The 16,429-nt window shown below is 35.9% G+C and overlaps 1 protein-coding gene across 1 annotated transcript in view; it reads left to right on the top strand.

Annotated features, from left to right (window-relative positions):
- The window catches only part of DCHS2 (dachsous cadherin-related 2), a 275,941-nt gene that overhangs the window by 180,623 nt on the left and 78,889 nt on the right, over positions 1 to 16,429 (top strand). The window contains exons 10-12 of the mRNA XM_017498790.2: positions 3,379 to 3,618; positions 14,283 to 14,417; positions 14,642 to 14,851. Of these exons, the coding sequence (XP_017354279.2) occupies positions 3,379 to 3,618; positions 14,283 to 14,417; positions 14,642 to 14,851 (585 nt within the window). The remainder of the gene's footprint in view (positions 1 to 3,378; positions 3,619 to 14,282; positions 14,418 to 14,641; positions 14,852 to 16,429) is intronic.

The raw sequence follows: 16,429 nt of genomic DNA, 5'->3' as shown, positions 1-16,429 counted from the left end.
ACACACACACACACACACACACACACACACACTGGATTTTAACCCCTCATCAGATAAATTGTTTGCAAACATTTTCTCCCATTCTATAGGTTGTCTTTTTCTTCACTGTGCGGAAGCTTCTTAATTGTACACAATCTCCCTTGTTTATTTTTGTTTTTGTAGTCTGGTTTTTGTTGTGTATTCATGAAATAATTGCCAAGACCCAGGTCACAAAGCTTTCCCCCATGTGTTTCCTTCTGGGAATTTTATAGTTTCAGGTATTATATTTAAGTCTTTAATCCATTTTATTTTGTTTTATTTTTGTATGGTATAAGCTTAGGATACAAACTTATTCATTTGCATGTGGATATCCAATTTCCCCACACCATTTGTTAAAGAGATTAACCTTTTTCTAATGTGTATTCTTGGCAACATTGTTCAAGATCAATTGACCATATACATGTGGATTTATTTCTGAGCTCTCCACTCTGTTCCATTGGCCTAAATGTTTGTCCAATGCCAATACCATAGTGTTTTGATTACTATAGCTTTTTAATATATCAAAGTCAGGAAGTGTGATGCTTCCAGCTTTGTTCTTTCTCAAGATTATTTTGACTGTTGGGGTTCTTCGAAATTCCATTTGAATTGCAATATTATTTTTTTTGATTTCTGCAACAAATGCCATTGGGATTTTGGTGGAGACTGCATTGAATCTGTAGATCAGTTTGCCACTTTGGGTAGTGTGAACATTTTAACAATATTAGACCTTTCACTCTGTGAACATACATGTCTTTCTATTTGTATCTTCTTTCTTTCATCAATGTCACCTCCTTAGTTAACTTTATCCCTAAGTGTTTTATTTTATTCCTTTTTGTGCTATTGTCAATATAATTGTTTTTCTAATTTCCTTTTCAGATAGTTATTGTTAGTGTATAGAAATGAAGTGATTTTTGAATGTTGATTTTTGTATCTTACCTTTTCTGAATTTATTTGTTCTAACAGTTATTTGGTGGAGTCTTTAGGGTTTCCTACTTATGAGATCATGTAATCTACAAACAGGGATACAAACAGGGATAATTTTACTTCTTCCTTTCTGATTTGGATGCCCTTCATTTCTTTTTCTGCCACTTCCAATTAAAGCCTCTCGTCACTTGCTTATATTTATCTTTTTCATTTTCTTCTCTTAAAATGATGGTTCTCAAGATACATATGGTTAAAACATTTTTGATTTCTTTTGTTGTTTAATTTAGGTATATATAATAGGCACAGAGGTTGTATTTGGAGAACCAACTTTAACTGTCCTGTTAGTTAATATTAGCTATGCTCTGTACCTAGCTGCCCTTATGGGCTGAATACACAACAGAAAACTTCTTTGTGGCCATTGTGAGTACTTGCAGGGTAGGATATGGTACCAAAAGTGAATAAAGGTAGCAGTGCGACAGATCAACAGCATTGTTTAAAGACTTTGATATGGAAACTTATCTTTGAGATTATACAAACATATATTTGTAAATGTTGGAAATAATATATATTTTTAATGGCTGAATTCATTTGGATATTAAGACCCTTGCTTTTCACATCAATTGTAAGATTTATTTTTTTAAAGAAGCATTTATTCACTGTCAGGTACTCTGCAGAAATGTCACTCACTCTCACTTCACTTGTCTTACTGTCACCATGTTGCTAGGTAACATATATTATATGTTTTTTATGCTGCTGATGGAAGAATAAATGTACAAATTTTTAGTCTTGTGACTTTAAAAATGAACTTCCCTCTACTCATTTTTCAGGAGATATTGAAAAATTAATGAACTCTCATCTTATTCACTAAAAAAAAAAGTTATTTCTACATAAACCTTAGAAAAAAGTATCAGATATATACCATTTGGCCCAAATGTTAGTTAAAAGCATTATTTGGAATGGAATTGAATGTGTAGGATTTGGAAGTCATGATTATAGTCTGGCTATATTCCGTTGGAAAATTTCATCAAAATATTTATTAAATCCTGTACATATGGTTTCATTCTGAGGCACACATGGACACCACCTAAATGCCCAACTGACAGAGAAATAGTCCAGACACAGGCTGCTGATATCTGTTAGAGCTGAGGCTCTCCAAGGACCTGTTTCAGTAATACTTGGAATGTGTTCCAAGATGGCTAAGGAAGGTATATTTCAGATTGTTAAAAAGGATGAACAAAATTAGACTTGTGTTTTGGTAATATAGGTCCCAGAATCTCTTGAGTAATTGCAGTGACTGTTTCAATGGAGGTGTTTTTCAAAGACATAAAATGATAATTGCCAAAAGCATTCATATGAGATGGGATATCTTTTCTCTCACAAGGCTCATATTTCTTATAAAGAAGACTTAGTGAGTTTTTTTGGTGGCTATGGCTGTGAAATATAAAGTGATGAGTAATTATTTAAAAAACTATTTTATAAAATAGAATTCAGTAAACCCCTTTAATTATTTTAAGAAAAATTCTTATAAAATGGGAGAAGCAAACAGCAATCTTAAAAGCAAAATGTAATAATTGGAATCCTGTAATGACTATCTGTGTGCAAGTCTTTATTATCCCTGACTTACATGGTTGATATGCTAAAATGGCAGTGGAAAAGAGACATGTTTTACTTGTGAAGATTATTGTCTGAGTTATAACATCTTTGCTCTATTTTTTTCTTTTGTTGAGATGGAGTCTTGTTCTTTTGCCTGGGCTGGAGTTAAGTGGTGCAATCTTAGCACACTACAGCCTCCGCTTCCCGGGTTCCAGTGATTCTCTCACCTCAGCCTCCCAAGTAGCTGGGATTACAGGTGCCCACCACCATGCCTGGCTAACTTTTTGTATTTTTAGTTGAGATGGGATTTCACCACATTGACCAGGCTGGCCTTGAACTCCTAACCTCATACATGAGGTGTTATGTGACATCAAGATATATATTGTTAGTATCCTATATATTTTTAAAAAGTGAGGTAGATGTTGAGGCTAGATAATTTTAATGTAGTGCTCTCAGTAGTAATTGAATAACATAGATTATTCTTAAATTGTTTTGTTTCATATAATTTAAATTGAGATGACTTTTCTGACTAAAAATACAGTTCATATTTTAGCAGTTAAACTAAAAATACAAAAAATTAGCTGGGCATGGTGGCACATGCCTGTAATCCCAGCTACTCAGGAGGCTGAGGCAGGAGAATTGCTTGAACCCAGGAGGCGGAGGTTGCGGTGAGCCGAGATCGCGGCATTGCACTCCAGCCTGGGTAACAAGAGCGAAACTCCGTCTCAAAAAAAAAAAAAAAAAGACTTCTGAATGTTTATCCAGGTAAACAAGTTAGACATAAGTGGAGTAAGCATGACTTTCATAAGAATACATGTTGCTTTTCTCCTGTTTTCAAAACAGGCTTACTAACTACAACTTGTCCTTTGGATTATGAAATGAAAACTCAGCACATTCTGACTGTTCTGGCACTGGATAATGGCACACCAGCACTTTCTTCATCCCAGACTTTAACAATTACTGTTCTTGATGTAAACGATGAAGCTCCAGTATTTAAGCAGCAGCTGTATGAAGCTTCAGTGAAAGAAAACCAAAATCCAGGGGAGTTTGTCATAAGAGTTGAAGCTCTGGACAGAGATTCAGGTAATTTAAAAATACAGAAACTGGGCATTAATTCTTAAAAAAAAATTGAAGATTATAATTGACATAATTTATAACAGTTATGGTTCAGGAAAAATGAACAGTTGCTAATTATCGCAAATTTCTAATACTTTCATTTGCATCCACACAGAAACATATACACCTGTAAAGATATAGCTATATCACATAATATAGGATTTGCTTGTATTAATTTTATTATTATTTATATTAGGGTGATACACACCCAATTAACATATACTGTATTGACTTGACCTTGATAATCGAAGTATGGACAAAGCATCACATTTCTTTCAGAGTATAAAAGTTAGATACATTGAGAACAAGAAGATGAATCATTATTTTCTCTGTATATAGCATACTGGAAGAGCTGTAGTGCTTCTGTCAGACCACCTGGGTTTGAATCCTAGAACTACCATTTACTTATGCCATGTGACCTTGAACAAGTTACTAATCCTTTCTATTTCCCTACTTATCTGTGATATGGAGATAATATCAGTGCCTAAATTATAGTTGTGTTATGAGCATGAATGAATTATTACATCTAAAGAGCTTAGACCAGTGTCTGACACAATAAATGGTCAATATGTTAACTTTATCACTATTTTTACTAAATTCAACCACTGTGTCCAGACAAATGACTTTGGAGTGAACAGTTAACTATGGTTAGGAATTTACAAATTTCTTCGACTTGCTTTTCAACATCACTGTGGCTGTTTTAGCAACTAAGGTTCACCAACTTTAATCATATTCTGCTTTTATCTTAAACAAAATTACAAAAATTACAATGCTGTGTTTCTAATTCACAATATATGCTGAATTTTTCCATCTGAACTAGTATGAATAGTTTATATTCCCATTCAGATGGGAAACACTGAACTAATATGAATATGAATATTATATGAATATAAACTATTCGTGTTAGCTCCCTTTAATAATTCAGTCTTTTAAAATTTAAATTTGTATATAGCAAATGACATTATATATCAATGTAATATTTTGTTATATTTTTGCAGGAATCATGATAGATACTTGTACATTGTTAATTTAAGGGGAAAAAGATACATTTACATGAAATTTTAAACCAAATTATAAATATTTCAACACTTTGCCTATTTGGAAAACATCATCTCTTAACAAAATGTACTTTACTTGAATTTGTATGTGATGTTATGAACACTGTTTTCAAGGGCTAACCCAATTTTCTGTCTTTGACCAGAGTGGGGCAGTGTGATCAAAGAGTTTTTCTAAGAGACGACACTGAAACATGCTGACGATTGTTTGCTCCAATCTGTGCTTAGAACTTAGCACATTTTTGGCAGTATTCATTTTTAGGGTGTCAGAAACAATTAAAAATATACATAGGCTTTGTGTTTTATGATATTTTCATTTCAGTAAAGTTCTCTTAGAGTGTTATCTGTAGAAACAGCAATATAGGATACTAGGCAACATAAAAACTACTCCCCAAAGTATGTAGACATACACTGAACCTATTGCTGATGTGTGATTTTGCAGTCAGTAAGGTATGTAAAATGCGTCTTCCTTTTGGCCTTGCTTTATTTTATGAATTTTATTTTTTGTAATGGATTCTACCAGAAAGATTCCTTTTGCTTTAACGCTTGAGGAGGGAGAAAAGAATTTCTCTCAAAATTTGCACATATTAACCAAAGACAATTGCCATAAATATATTCTTCTGATTTTACTGTCAAGTTGCCCAGTGTTAATGCTATTTTCATTTAGAATGCATTGTCTACAACCTGCTAATTATAACTGAATTGAAACTTTATTATTCTAGAGATTATGGTTTGCCAACTGAGAATTTAGACACAAAATTACTGTTTTTCTGGATTAATGGATGTTTGAAATACACATTAACATCTTCATGAGTCTCATGTAACCTTACATATTTTGGAGACAATTTTGATTTACTGGAAATCTCAGTGTTTTTAATGAGGCCAGATCTGTTAAGTAGTTGATTATGTAAATATATGTGAATATTTGTGTATATGCACATACTTTTGAATATATTTTCCCTCAATCTTTCTTTTCTTTTTTGATTATTGGGTTAAAACAATGAAAATAGGATTATGCACGAGAATTAAATGACATAGTCAGGATTTTAACATAACTGGCATTACACTGGAATTTATGAATGGTTTACTTTATAGTATGTATTTTTTTTTTTATAAATACCACAGCGTTACTCAATACTAGAGAGCTTAACATGTGTTTTCTAGCATTCTACGATGCAGTTTTTAAAAATGTAAGTATACAGTATTATTTGGCATTCAAAACCCACAGGGATTTGGGCACTGAATGTTTATGGTGTATGACTCACACTAGCTCTAGCAGGAGTTTCTTCTTATATTCAAAGGGAAAAACAACTACCAGATTTTAACTAAGGTATTAAAACTACAGCATTTGGTGCCACCAACAAGAGCTATATTGTTAGTGAAAAAAGATCTCTCCCTGCGGTGCCCTTTCCTCACTCCCAAGAGGAAAGGGTACCCCACTGGGAATAACGCTCACTTATATTCGCTCAAGGGTGTGGACTATAAAATAACAGTACACTGCCACAATAAAATATAGAATTCATTAATGAGATGTTATTCTCTATTCCATAAAAAATGTATTCTATATCCGGGGTCATCTTCAGTAAACTACATCTGGTTTTCTGGAATCCCTTTTGCTATGCTAGATGCACAACTGCACTGCCTAAGTCTACACTTGGAGCCAGGGAGAAACACTGTATTTCATTAAATTGAAGACATCACTAATTAATTGTTAAGATGCATCTACTTTCAGAAATGTGAAAAGCACATGTATCTTAGAATTAATGCAATATGGTAAATAGGGGCTCCATCCCTTGACTTTGGAATACTTCCACTGGGCTGATAGCTTTATCTTCATAGGAAGTTATAAGGTGCCATTCTGTATACCCTTTAGAAGGTGACTTATTTGTATGTATACCAAAGAACAGAGGATAAAGTTGTTAAAATATCTGAATGTATGGCATTTTGTAATAATAATTTCTCACTCGAGTGGACAACACTACCTGGCTATTCAGTTTATTTTAAATGTTTCTTTATGGAGTGACATTTCATCTGCTTCATATACACAGGCAAAATGTCCACCAACTTTCCTCCATACTCTATTTAAAGAGAACATACTCCTGATGCTTTATTTTTATTTATTTATTTATTTATTTTTAATTTTTATACAGACAGAATCTCACTGTGTCCCCCAGGCTGGAGAGCAGTGGCCCAATCATGGCTCACCTCAGCTTCAAACTCCTGGCTTCAAGTGATCCTCCAGCCTCCACCTCCCAAAGTGTAGGGATTACAGTCGTGAGCCACCACGCTGGGACCCTCTGCACTTTATTAGTAGTTATTCATTGACATGCCCCCTCATTCTTTCTTCAGTGGCATTTGCCCACCATTTAGATTCAGTCTAATTACTCCAGGGATGCATAAGGAGATCCACAAGATTCAGGTGCAGGTCGATCTTATTAGCTTTGCACCATTCTAGCAACTTTGATTATACCAAAGTCCCAAGAGAAGGATTTAGGGGTGGACTAGATTATAGGGCATTTCAAAAGTTGAATTTCCCAATCCAAGGCTATGGAACATTTGCTAGAGAAAGTCACAGCAGCATGCTAATGAAGCCATCACCCACTTAGGTTGCAGTACTTATGCTAACCCCTTAGGACTGTTATGTTTGCCTTGGCTCTCTCTATATAAATTTTCTGTATATATAAAAAAAGATTCTATCATAAACACATTTGCATAAACATCAAAAATAAGCAGATGAAAAAGAATAAGGGCCAGTCATAACCTCACTCACTCAGAGACAATCACTGTTAAAACTTTGGTATATATTCTTAATACATTTAATATATAGTATTATAATTATGTAAATGTTTATTTGTCTGCTTTTTCTCTAGGCTGTAACTTCTCCTCGACTCAGGACTTTTTATTTATTAATATTTTTATTCCAGGTTCTTGGAGTTGTGCAAGATGTGACATAGGAACTCGATAAACATTTTTGACCATATGGTCTGAGAAACTGAAGCATGTATGACATAAGCTTCCTCAGGCTGCCTTTACTGTATAGAATTTATTTATTTATTTATTTATTTATTCATTCAGCCAGGCATAATTCTATTTTTGCTTTAGAAATGCCTGACTGTGGGTCACTGTACAGTTGAGACATTACACAAAAAAATAATCTTGGCTGGACACGGTGGCTCATGCCTGTAATCTTAGTGCTTTGGGAGGTCGAGATGGGAGGATTACTTGAAGCCAGGAATTCAAGACCAGCTTGGACAACATAGCAAGACCTCGCCTTTACAAAAAAATATATAAAAATTAGTTGGGCATGGTGGTACGCTCCTGTAGTCTGAGCTACTCCGGAAGCTGAAGTGGAAGGATGGCTTGAACCCAGGAATTTGCTGCAGTGAACCATGATTGTGCCTCTGCACACTCCACCCTGGGTGGCAGAATGAGAGGCTGTCTTAAAATAAAAAGAAAAGAAAAATGATCTTCCTAAAAATAACACACCCCTGGCAAGAATTCTTTATTATTTCCCCATAGTTTGAGGAAGAGGAGGATAAGGTTTGGGCCTTTTAGCTTAACAACCAGCTTTCCTCTCTGTCCTCAGCTCCTATTACCCTCCCATCTTTTACTCTAGGATAGAATTCAGCAAAACTTTTTCTGATAAAGGACCAGAGAGTACATATTGTAGGCTTTGTGTGTTTTATGGTCTCTTTTGTGCAACTCTGACGCTATAGCAAGACAGTAGCCATAATTAATATTGTGCCTGTATTTCAATAAAACCTTACAAAAATAGGGTGCAGGCCAGATTTGACCAGTGGACTGTAGTTTGCCAATCCCTAGTCTAATGCATGTGTCTAATTAAGACATCTAAGTTACTTGCTGCCTTCTACTCATCGGATCCCATTATCATGATGTCATCATAATGGTGTATCAAAATAATGTTCCGTTGGATGCCAAGATGATCAATATCTCTACCAACTAGATGATGTTAAACAGTGTTTACATAAAGATGTTTACAGAAAGTTTACATAAAGATGGGTGGAAGCAAATGACTTCTGATAGTTTTATAAATTGGTATCAAGAGTTGCTTCTCTAAAGGTGGTCCTTGGGACCAGTGGCACCATCATCCATCCCCAGTCTATGAAAAATCGCACCCATTCTGCTTTTCAAGGATGCTGGTGACCTTCTAATACCTTTCCCAGTGTACTTATGAAGGGAGGGTCCTCTGAACTCTTAGGAAAGGTAGTGGGGAAGTTTGGTGAACATGTCATACATGATAAATTCATTCTAACATTCTCATTTCCTTAAGCTTTGGATTCTTCATAGTATTCAAAGGAAGATCTAGTGTCTCAACCTCAGTGATTATAGATCACCATTGAATCCAACCAAAGATACTCTCAAGAGACACAACTCTATGAGCTAACACATTAAATTCTGACTCTCTAGCAAGCAATATCAATATTGTCTATTTATCTATCAATAAATCCATCCCAAACCAATGTTCTATCTTCCTAGGTTTCACATTCTTAGAATTGATTTCCACCCATATTTACCAGGTTTATGCCATATAAGTTAGAAAAATCTTCCTATTCTTTTAAAACTATAAGCTTTCTTCAACTGAGTCAGATTTGCACTTGGCTGCCTGAATTATGTTGAAATCTGACTCTGGTTATGGGTATTTACATGAATAGGCATCTCCTTGCAAGGTACTTGTTATACCTGCCACTCAATTTGGATCTGATCTTCAGGGAGGTTAATTTTAGGGCTTCTATATAGGAGCTCTCCAGCTTTGTAACTATGACTTGAGCTACAGGTTTAAAGCCTCAGCTTGTGGTTATTTTTCTATAATTTCCTAGTCCTTTGAAAAACAATCTTCTACGTCATAGACCTTTTTACTAGTATGTGGTCAAAGTCAGCACCATTTGGTTCTCTAAGGAATTTGAGTCACTTTATCACAGTCAAACACGGCTGATAATTTAATTAATTGTGACAGCTCTCCAATTATTGAATTCCTAGCATTCCATTTCCCATGGTTAAGGAACTCATCACTGCATTCAAAGCCTAAGACATAAAACCAAACCAACCTCAGAGTCTCTGTTACCTGAGACACAATTCTGGTGCCAAGTACTCTATCAGCCATATTCAGCCAGGAAGAATAGATGCTGCAAACAGATGTTGGATGAATGAGTAAACAAGAGGGAATACTGAGATAACAAAAAAAAAAAAAAACAAAACTAAAAACAAAACTCTAGAAGGCAGCTACCACCACTAATACTGGGAAAGAAGAGGTTTAGAGTATCAGACCCTAGGAAGAAAATGAGAGAAGGGACCTTGCAGAGCCTGGTTCTGGGAGTAGTGAAACAGACTAAATAGCATTGCTCATGATGACAGTAAGTAACTAGGAAGAAGGAAGTCCTGTTTTCTGTCCTGACTTTGAGTCTCCTTCTAGTGTCCATTTGTGGCAGACCCTAGGAGAGGGGTAGTTGGCGATGGAGAATGTGGTTTGCAGATCCCAAGCCCCAGCCTCACAGGGTGGAGTACAGAAGAACAGATTTGGATCTGAGACACTATGGTTTAATAAATAATACTCCATGTGAAGAACTGAGAGGAGCAGGCAGAGGGAGCAGCCACTACAGAGGCCTCAGCAGAAAGATGCTCAGCACGTTCAGAGAACAGAAAGGAAACCAGTGGGATAAGAATATAGCAAGGGAGTGAGTCCCTGAGAATACATTGGAAAGATATGCAGAACCCACGTCATATGGGACTTTGGGGACTGTGGTAAGGTATTTGGATTTTATTTTGAACTCATTCAGACATACTTTCTTCCTTCTTACCCATTAATCCCTATTCATCTTTAGGGTCTCTGATATATAGAGGGCAACTCAACTTACCCGTCATGTCTTATCAGGGGGAATTGTGACTACCAGCTTGCTTATCTGTATCCAGTGCTATATTGTAGACACCGTGAGGGTAGAGAATTTGTCTGTTTACCAGACGTTATATTTTTAGAACATGGTTTGGTACCTTGGCACTTAGGATCACTCTTTACATATGTTAATTCAATGAGATAATTAATGACCAAACTATACCTGAGATGTCTTCTCTGAGCCACTTCCTCAGTGATTTCATATATTCTATCACACTTTCTGTAACTCGCGGATCTAATTATCTTCCCCTCTAGAGGGGAACTCTGAGGACCAAGGTAACTATCAGTGGTGCCTTTCCAGTACCTGACACCCAGTATCTGTGCATTCTTAAGTGAACACATGAATGAATAAATGAATGAACCAGCCAAACAGATGACTGGAGCTCAGTGCATGGGCATGGATGTCATCTGCATATGGATGCAAACTGAAGACGTGAATGTGTAGTATGAGATGGCAATGGTGTGATGGCCAGCACATTGTTTGTCAATGAGCCCCACTCCAGGAAGCAAGAGAAAAATATGTCATAGAGAAACAAACAAAAATATTCTTTTTCTTTTATTTTTTACTTCTGTCTTCCTTATGCCTTTCTTCCCTCCCTCCTTTTGTTCCTTCTTTTCTTTCTTTCTTTCTTTTTTAATGTCTGTCAGCCATATATGATACCACAGAGAAGACAAGTTAGGTAAGAACTGGAAATGGCCAGTGGATTTTATAATCAGAAGGTCACGGTCACTGTAGAAAGAATAACTGGAATTGGCATGATTTGAAGCTAGCTATAGACTGAATATGATTTTCAAAAGAAATTTGGCTACAAAGAGAAGGAGAAAAAAGCCTGATTCTTATAGCTAGAGAAGGATGTAATTTAAGGAAAAAAATTTTAGGAGAAAGACTAGACCTGACAGGAAAATTCTGGGAGTGTTTTGAAGAATGACTTTGCCATTGAGACAGGGAGTAAGGGGAACAGTTGAGTACAGGTGCAGAGGGTGAGGGGTGCCAATGCTTCCTTTCTGTCTGGAAAATGGAAAGGGAAGTGATCTGTGAGAGTAAGCCAGGTAGTGATTGGGCAGGAGACCTGAATGGAAGAGGGGTGATTACGGACACCTGGAAAGATTGCCCAATACGATGGTGCTGCGGTTGTCTCTATCCATGATGTTGTGAAATTTTCTGTAGCCCCAGCCATCTGTTGGATATTCAAATGAAGTAAAGAGATGGTTGGAGTGATTCGGGGCTGTGGCTTTGCTGGACATCTCTGGAAGAAAGCCCCAGGACCTGAGAAACTGCAAGATTGCTAGAGGGATAGCTTATGGGGCTGGACTGGAGAAGGAGAGAAATGAATTGAGGAGAAGTATCCTAGAGTGGAAGGAATTAGGAAGTCATGGGACTGTAGGTCTTGAGGTCTAAGAGAAGATAGATGTGTTTGTGTGTGTGTGTGTGTGCATGCACGTGTGCACATTCACACTGGCATGCACACACACCTAAGTATGGACATATATACACACATAGGCGCGCGTGCGCACACACACACACACACACACACACACACATCCTTTAGTGGGCATGTGTCATAAGGATATCACTAAATATCTTCAGATCCAAACTTCCAATTTGCTTAGTGAGGTGATAGAATGAGACCAAATAATCTCTTTTTAATTTTTCTTTTCTTAGTTCTCATGTTTGATGATGCTATGTTTGTTCTGTAGGCTTACAAGGGTCTAAGGAGGAAAAACCAAAGCACTAATTAAATTCTAAGTAAGTTGTAGTAAAATGCATTTAATTTACTTCCTATTACCAAGTTGTAAAGGGTATGAAGTTTGGGGTATAAAAAATGTATATATGCAGAGTACAGTTGTAGGTAAAGATCTTATTTATCCTTAATAATATATTAAGATGGCTGAAGGTGAATGTATTGGTATCTTAGGGATAAAACCCATATAGAATTAAAAATAAATAAAATCTGGAAGTTCCTAAAAAGCCGGATAAATGTTGAGTAGAGTGGTGAGGCACAATATGGATAATGGAAACTGTGGGAGGAAGGGACAGTACAAAGATATGAATTTATGTGTAAACAATTAAAGACATTTTCTACGTTTGGCAAGTGTTGAGAATTACAAATATATAATATATAGCATTCTATAATATGTAATACAATATATAATATGCAATGGTATATATAATGTGTAACAAAATCATATAAAAATATGCAATGGCGCATATATAATTTGTCACAAAATCATATGAATGAGTTTGTTCATTGAAAAATTAAAAGATCTATGCAATTTTTTTGAACACAGAGGTCACATCTGTTTGACCCAGTACTTGGCACATAGTACTATGCGTGGTACCTGTTATTTCTCTCTTTTTTGAGGAAAAGGAAAGTAAATATAAGATAATGTTGTTCCCATTTTTATAAAATAGGCAGAGATAGGAATGACAAATTTTAACAACTTGGAATTTTAAGAAATTCTGTGGCTATAGAATAGATTACATGATCTTTAAATGACCAAAGTAATCCTTAAGTGACTCTTTAGTAATAACCATTAATAATATGCCTAAAGCCTAATGATGGAATGAAACATTTTGGTGATCTCTGACCATATCATACAAAATACATTGGTCCTATGTTATTAGACTTTTTTCTCAGGGCCATTCCAATGCCTGTGGATTATATCTCAAATATATTTCTCCTCCCAGTTATATAGTAAGAAGATATGTATATTCATTCTGGTAAAACTAGAATTCTATTCCACTCCTTTCAGCTCTCACTCCTATATAATATCTGCCAGGTCATAATGGAATGAACATTTACTTTTTAAGGCTGGCAAGATGGAAATCTATAATTGATGTTTTTTTGTTAAGGCCAAAAGAATGACATTTTATCTTTTATTAAAGTATAACATTGTACATTCTGAGTACTGGGGGTACACCTAACTTCTTGTCAGTTAAAAAAAGAATGTAGGAAAATGACTGAGAGGAACTTATGTAAAATGCAAATAAATTACAACGGCATGGGATAAAGTCATTACAATTAATAGTATGAATGATCTTCTTAACCAGTGATGGAAATGACGTTGAGACTTTTCTCAGGGGAGAAATGAAACCGCAAAAATATGGGAAGAATTATTTCCAACATGCGTAATAATGTGGTACCACATTTCTCACTCCAGATAGCAGACTGAACACTAAGTGGAAGACAAAACAAACAAAAATACATATATGAGCAGTTCTACGTGCCTACTTCTTGAGGTTGAAAATAAACAGTTCTATAACTTAGCGTGGGCTTTTAAACAGCGGGTCAATCTATAGAAATTGTCATTTGCCCTGTAAGCTTAAAATTAAGTCATTAAATCACAATCAGGGGTGTTAGAGGGAGTAATTAGTAATATGTTGTAGAGTTGCACACTCATAAGAAATTTTTTATGGGAAGGAAAAAATTCTAAGCATTCACTGTGGGGAAGTCTCATAAGACTTTTGAAAATCAAACATTTCAGCCCATGAGGCTTTTATTTAGCAAGAATGGCCAAAAGAGTTTTTCTTTTACCTTAATTTGAAGGCTGTTTGAGAATGTTGCCATTTTCATCTATGGCATATCATGTTCAAATAAAAGAAATAGGAAAGTGGGTGAATGTATTTCAGAGAAATGATTGCTAAGTTTTTCTTTGCTTTTCTTAAGGAGTCAATTCCAAGCTTCAGTTTGAAATCATGCCAGGTGCTTCATTTGAATTGTTCCAGATAAATTCTGACACTGGAGAAGTAGTGACAACCACCATGCTTGACAGAGAAATTCAAGAGGTCTTCACCCTTCGAGGTAAGGGATTCTTTGACTATGCAAAACAAAACAAAGTAAAACAAAACAAAACAAAAAAACCAGTTCAGTGGTGAAATGTTACATTTTGGTAGGGTATTTTTAAATAAAATATTATTGAGCCAGTGCTGCCTGGTTAGTTTAGTCTGACTTGGTCTAGTTAGAATAGTATGTTTCAGGTATGAATCAAAGGCCACAATTCATGCCATCTTTGTGCTCTTTGTCAGTACTAGTACGAGATGGCGGAGTCCCTTCGCTGTCCGGCACCACAACAATCCTCTGCACTGTTGAAGATGAAAATGATCACGCACCAGAGTTTATTGTTTTCAGTTACGACATTGAGGTTCTGGAAAACCAGGAACCAGAGGTTGTCTATACTGTTTTAGCCTCTGATATGGATGCCGGCAGTAACAGAGCTGTCGAATATCACATAATTGGTAAGTTTGCTTGTTTGTTTGTTAAGACAGTCTTGCTCTGTCACCCAAGCTGGAGTGCAGTGGCATGAAGGTTCACTGCAACCTCCACCTCTCAGATTCAAGCAATTCTTGTGCCTCAGCCTTCCAAATATGTAAGTATTTAAAAATTTCCTCTAGGATGCTGACTGAGTTGACACACACTCCTCTGTGTCGATTACTCTGTGTTGATACCTGTTGGTTTTCTCTAAAAAATACACATCCAGTCAGAACTGATTTGTGCCTGAGCTTTCTCTCTACCTCCTTCTCACAGCTACCTTGAACCACTGCCCTCCACATTCTTTAAAAATCTGCCTTTGCAAACTGCTGTGAATTGTTTTCTGTACTAACATTAATGGATGTAAGGATGGAACAGATAGTGTTTTTCTATTTTTGTTGCTTTCACATAATCAGTTTTAATTTTTTTTTTCTCATAGACACATGCTTACTGGGTCATTTCATCCAGCACCTGTCTTTAGCTGCCATTGGGAGGCTAATGGCTCCCGTCTCTATCTGCATCCTAGATCCAGGTCCCATTAAAGGATGTTGTTATTAAAAGTCAAATAGTAACTGTCATACAAATATAAAAATGGTATCTGCAAATAACTTTTATTTAATTCACTAATTAATGAGTGAACCAAAAAGATGTTAAAACTGGTTCAAGGAAAATTCCAAAAGCCGTACGTAGGCACACACGCACACAAAGGGAATAAGGAATTCTGAAATACGTAACAGGTATATTTGCAAGACAACAGTCAGTGGCATTTCACCAGATTTACTGGCATTTCTGTGGGCAAGAATCATTTACATTATTATCTGTTTTCAACAATTTACAGAGTGGTCAAAAAGGCAGTGAAGGTGGAAGACCACTCTGATGGCAAAAACGCACTGGACACTTGTGCCCCACCCTTCTTTCTTCAATACCAGGGCACCTGCTCATCTTGTTCTTCCTATTTCAAAATGTTTCACAATTTCCTGACAGCCTCAAGGACCCAAATTTTGACAAACAATAACATAAAACGTAAAGCTGTATTGGAAATGCATCTCTGAATCAGATTAATGGGTTCCTTTTTTCCAGTGAGTTCATGATTCTGGGAATGCATGTTCCTTTTTGCTAAAATAAGACAAAGTGCAGTGCCAAGTCTGTTGCTGTTTCTCTTTGTTACTGATGTAAGCACTGAAAATTCCTTTTTTACATTTTTAAAAATGGAAGTATGATTACAGAAGTTAATTTAGTACTTGTATATCTTCTGAGTTATATGCCAAAATGTTAATGAATAGTCCTTTTTATTTATCTACCATTTAAAAACTTGAATAGGCCCTATAATTTGATTGATAGCAGAGAACCTCTTCTACTGCAAAAGGATATTTTTCCCAGGGATTAAAGTCAGTTACTGTTTTGACATTGAACTTTCTTTTTTTTTTTCCCATTTATTTATTTTATTGCATTTTGGGTTTTGGGGTACATGTGAAGAACATGCAAAATTGTTGCATAGGTACACACTTGGCAGTGTGATTTGCTGCCTTCCTCCCCATCACCTACATCTGGCATTTCTCCCCTTG

This window comes from Cebus imitator, unplaced genomic scaffold, assembly GCF_001604975.1.
Source record: "Cebus imitator isolate Cc_AM_T3 unplaced genomic scaffold, Cebus_imitator-1.0 Scaffold251, whole genome shotgun sequence".
Classification (NCBI taxonomy): domain Eukaryota; kingdom Metazoa; phylum Chordata; class Mammalia; order Primates; family Cebidae; genus Cebus; species Cebus imitator.
The sequence above is the reverse complement of the archived record's forward strand: the minus strand, read 5'-3'. Positions and strand labels throughout refer to the sequence as shown.